Here is a 4,968-nt window from a genome sequence, read left to right as displayed (position 1 = left end):
ATGTAAAAGTTTCATGGGCAATTTAGTTGCTGTCATTGTTGATGGAGCCATCAAGTGTGTGACTGAATGCAACAGTCTACATCCACGCCCTAAAACATGCTACAATAAGGGAATCTGCAGACTGTTCAGTGGCTCTGGACCTCTTTGCCAGTAAGTTGACTGAGCTCTCAGTTCGGTGCTTTAAAGAAGAAATTTTATAATAAAGACATCCGCTAAACAAATTCAACAGTTAAATATTAAGTATGGTTAATAGTGTAAATTGACAATATCAGCCAATTTCTGTCATTTTGCCAAAGACAAAATATTCAACCTTCCTTGCACTACTACTTGTTTAGTCCAAGTTGAGAGATGGCGTATTATTTTGAGTTGAGTTGTACGGATGAACCCAAAGGTCTATATCCAAAAAGGGTCATACATTTCAACCGTAAATCTTTACCCTAGTTATTTTGTAGGGAATTCCATATTCTTTTTTTTTTATAGACTGTACACGTTGAAAGTGCTGTTATTGCAGGGGTGAAATCAGAAAAGTTTATTTTTAAAATCTCTACACTGGCCCTCTACAGCCGGGCACCAAACTACCACTTATGAATGCTTTTAGTTTAGGAACTGTTGGAGCTAAATGTCTTCATTTATGTTGAAATGATGCTTTGGTCTTTTAGCTTAAATGTCTAATGTATAATGCGAATCACACACAATGTTTAAACACATAACATTTTAAATTCCAGCAGAACCAAAAGGGCCCCTCAGATCCTCCAGCTATTCTTCTTTAGCTGTTCCACTACGCACCGAGACGTTGGAACAGCCTGCCGGAGGATCTGAGGAAAGCTGGAAATAATGATAACTATAAACGTAGAAGAATAACCTACTCATTCAGTCTGGCTTTAACATGATGTTCTATCCTTTTATAGTTTTAGTGATAATCCTCATACTTATTTTATTGGTGCCTTATAATTTCTATGGCTATGGTGTTTATACGTATTTTGTTTGAAACATTTTACAATTTATTCTTTTATTGTGCATTAGTCTCTGAATCCACTTGTTTAGGCTCTAAATTTACTTTTTTATTCTCTGAATCCACTTTTGGATCTCTGCTTCTGTCTGCTGTTTTCCAGATGCCAACATGTGGATTCCACTTGGTACTTGGGCAATGACTGTAGCTACCCTATAGTGAGGACTGCTTTCTACATAGGGTTAAGTGTGACCTTTGCTTGCCTGTTGGTGTCGGTGGGAGCCTTAACTGCATACCTGATGATCAGCAAACGCAAGCAAACACTGTAAGCTGTACACAGAAACTACTAGTTGCTCGAAAACGTTTTTTTTGATAGCCTGGTAAAAAATCATGAAACATTACACCATGAAGGGCTTTTCACACGGAGAGCTACACTGTGCCTGCGTAGTCGCGTGGCACCGTGAGGTCTACTACGATCCTCATGGGAAGGACCTACGCTCCGCGATTAAAAGGCAGGAGATCAATTTGTGGTAATCATGGGGATTCTGTGAACTATTGTATCACTGTTGAATGCAATGACATTAGCTGACTGTGGCATCACATATCCCTCATCACAGGTGGATTTATAAGAATAGTGGCTTCCAATCCTAGTCTTTCCTAACAACAGACAAATGTTACCCGATAAATACAGTCTTGTGCTGATGATCTCACAAGTAAAATCCCCACTGTCCATGTCCTGATAACTGTTGAGAAAACAGTTTTGTAGTTTAGTGAACTCTAAAACAACAAGAATTTGTCTCTTGTTCATTGATTTGCGTGCTATACACTGTATATACTGTCTATCTGCTGGTTCAGAAGACAGTGGCCAATTATGGTACCATCATTCCAAAGCTGTTTCTCTTCAGTTAATCCCCCTCTTTATGGTCAAGTATATTTACTGCACATCTTTTGAAATAACAAAACATGACTTTTTCTTCTGTGTTTGCAGGAATAAAGACATTAAAAACAAACAGGTGAATCAGTGGATGGCTGAAGACTTTGAGTGGTCCAGAGCCAACAGCGCCACTGGCACATATAATGCTGGTGAGTTTGTAAAGTATTTTAAACTAAACTCACGCACACAAACACACACACACACACTTCATTTTGCATTCACAGCAATGATACAATTTTGTATTTGTAGTATTGAATTGTATATACACAGGGTAAAGATCACATGTTCAAATGTAGTCAATTGTAAAGTATTTTTCATTATTCTAACATATCGATAGTAATAGTAGTCCGACAAACAGACACAGACGGACACATTACATTGGGTTTCTTAACTTTTTTATCATGGGGCAGAAAGAACACATTTTGTTGGTACATACTGCGTTTTCCCCCTTTGCATTGCAAAGGCAACGTGCAGTATCTGCAGGTATCATGTAGGTTCTGGGGCAATGATTTATGGGATAAAATATTTTTTATTTTTTAAGGGGCCAGTTCAGCCCGAAAACATTAAAACCTTTTTATTTTAATTTTTAAAACTTGATTCCATAGTTACTGCTCTCTGCCTTTGCCGGCCAGTATTGAGCTGTGTTTTGGTCATCCTGAAATGATTGTACAAGCATATACTGAAATTATTCTGGTGAAATGTATGTAAATAAACCTTTGTTGTTCTATTTTTAGCATTCGCACCTGAAGCATATGCCGTCCACAGAGAGGTTGACAGACATCCTGCACCTGTCTACCAGCTCAGCCAACCATCTTTGGATACTGACAGCAGACATTGGAGCCCGTCTGCAAGCATCTACCTACCATTACAGCCAGTACGCAGACACAACACTCCTTCTTCTGATGCTGGACCCCACAGAGCCATTCCAGCAAACCTGGTCAGTGCCAATACATTCTCACTCCCATCACGTCTAAAAGCGATGCTCAAAGTTTGCGTTTGTTAATGACGCAAAAACTGTCATTTAGCGTCATAAATAAGCATGATATATGCTTCTGCGTTAAATCTACACCGTGGCTATGTACATAGTTACGTGGAAGCACAGACCCTACACCATAGCCTGACGTTTACGTTCCGTACAGATGGCAAAGGGTGATTTTTTTTGCATCGACACCAATCGCTGAGATCCACTGACCTAGCATTAGTTTTTTACGAGTTGAGAGTAAGGTTGTCAGTGCACATCTACAGAAACACAGAGGTGGGTTAAGTGCTGTTTTTAGCACATGGTTTTTCTCATTTTAATAATTCTTTCTTTCTTTCTTTCTTTCCACAGATGATGATCAACAGACCTCAGATCAGAACATCCTGGAATGCCTGAGAACTGAAATCTTGAGGATGATGACTACTCGTTTTATTTATTTTTGCTGCCTAATATAAACGCATTTATATGGATATAAAATGCAACAGGTATAATTGTTCAAGCTGTTCTCATGAACCATTCATATATAGCCACAAATAGTAAGGCACTTTGATTTGTATGTATTCCAGGTATTTATGGCTGTATGCATCACATTGACTGCTGCTTTTAAGGCTTAAGAGCCGTCCACTCCAAGAACCATAAGTATAACGATCCACACTGCTGAGCGATAACGTTCTGCAAACAGTGACGTCAAGCACGCTTCAGCTGATAACAACAGATCACAGCAGACATTGCAACGTACAGGAATGTCTGTAGTAATATCCTACATATTTGTGAATTCGGGTACATTATATGAACCAAAAAATTCTGACCGGCGGGGCCCGGGGCGCCGACACCGCTGCCTTCTCCAGGAAACAGCGGCGCACAGCGCTCCATCGAGCTGGGGGGATGAGATGTGTGCGGTGTCAGATCTTTGCAGAGCATCGGAACAAAAACACTGACAGTATGATAATCACATCTAAAACACAAGATTCACTCTCTGTGGTTTGTCTGACACAAGAAATACTTTTAATGTGCTGATAAAATACAAAAATACACAGAGGTAGAGGATTGTAGCCCCACCGAGGGGAAAAGTCCCACCACCGACCACCTGTGTGAAACAAATCTCTCCATCGTGTCCATACTCTTGAGTTAGAACGATTTTTAAAACTATAGATTTATGGTTACCATAATAACTATCGTTCTTGGTGTGGGCAGCGCTTTAGAATGTCTAAGGGAAAAGGACAGGGCGGATTGGTTGGTCCTAAATCACAGGGCTGGGGGAGCGGAGCGCTTTCTTTGGAGACTTTCACCCAGGAAACGGGTGTAGGCTACTGTTCAAGGGAACCAGTCTTTTTTTGGGGGGTGGGGGGCTTTTCCCTTTATTCAATAGTGACAGTGGATAGACAGGAAAGGGCAGCAAAGGGGCCGCAGCTCAGATTCGAATCCACGCTGCTGCAGGGGACCCAGTCTACATTGGTGCGCACACTCTACTGGGTGAGCTAGAGGTTGCCCTGGGGAACCGGAGTTTTAACCCAAATCTTTAATCTAGTTGCTCTGGTGCCTAAACTAAACTTGGTCTCTGCAGGATGGTCACCTTTTGTCAGCTAAACTAAATTGCAAAGGCATGTGAAACGGCCGTAACCCAGCTGACAGTAACCTCGCTAAGTTTAAGACCGCTAGATTTAACTGCGGTCGCCTAATTTCATAGGACAACATACGAGTTGTTGTACATAAGTTTTATTACGTCACGGGGGGGCGTTCTTGTCTACATTTCCCTGCCTCTGCTGAATTATTTGAATCCCCAGTGGGGACAAGATGTACCCACCCACCTCCCTCCAGGTGATCATACTTCACCAATAGCCTTGACCATATTTTATTATACCTGAAATAGAAGTATTTTAAACTAAGTAAAGCACTGTAACGTGAACAATCTATAGTGCCATAGAACGATAAAATCTGAGCAGCAGTTGGTTGTAATTAGCTGCTACAGAGCTCCGGGGTGCCGGCTACCAGCGGCAGTTGTCTAGCCGCCAACAGGTGACTGTGAGCCAGCTACAGGCGCCGCCAGACGACAGGGGTCCTTTCAGGGGCTGTGGTAGAGCCAGAAAAGGTGACCATCATGCGGTG

At 41.4% G+C, this 4,968-nt stretch overlaps 1 protein-coding gene across 1 annotated transcript; it reads left to right on the top strand.

Moving 5' to 3' along the window:
- Window positions 1–2,750, top strand: muc3a (mucin 3A, cell surface associated). Its single transcript, XM_032544503.1, has 4 exons — window positions 1–150; window positions 1,113–1,274; window positions 1,938–2,045; window positions 2,618–2,750. The coding sequence occupies exons 1-4, from the start codon at window positions 14–16 to the stop codon at window positions 2,628–2,630; spliced, it is 420 nt and encodes a 139-aa protein (XP_032400394.1). The 5' UTR covers window positions 1–13; the 3' UTR covers window positions 2,631–2,750.
- The last annotated feature ends 2,218 nt before the right edge of the window (window positions 2,751–4,968 follow it).

The sequence above is a fragment of the Etheostoma spectabile genome, chromosome 19, assembly GCF_008692095.1.
Source record: "Etheostoma spectabile isolate EspeVRDwgs_2016 chromosome 19, UIUC_Espe_1.0, whole genome shotgun sequence".
In the NCBI taxonomy this organism is placed as follows: domain Eukaryota; kingdom Metazoa; phylum Chordata; class Actinopteri; order Perciformes; family Percidae; genus Etheostoma; species Etheostoma spectabile.
The sequence above is the reverse complement of the archived record's forward strand: the minus strand, read 5'-3'. Positions and strand labels throughout refer to the sequence as shown.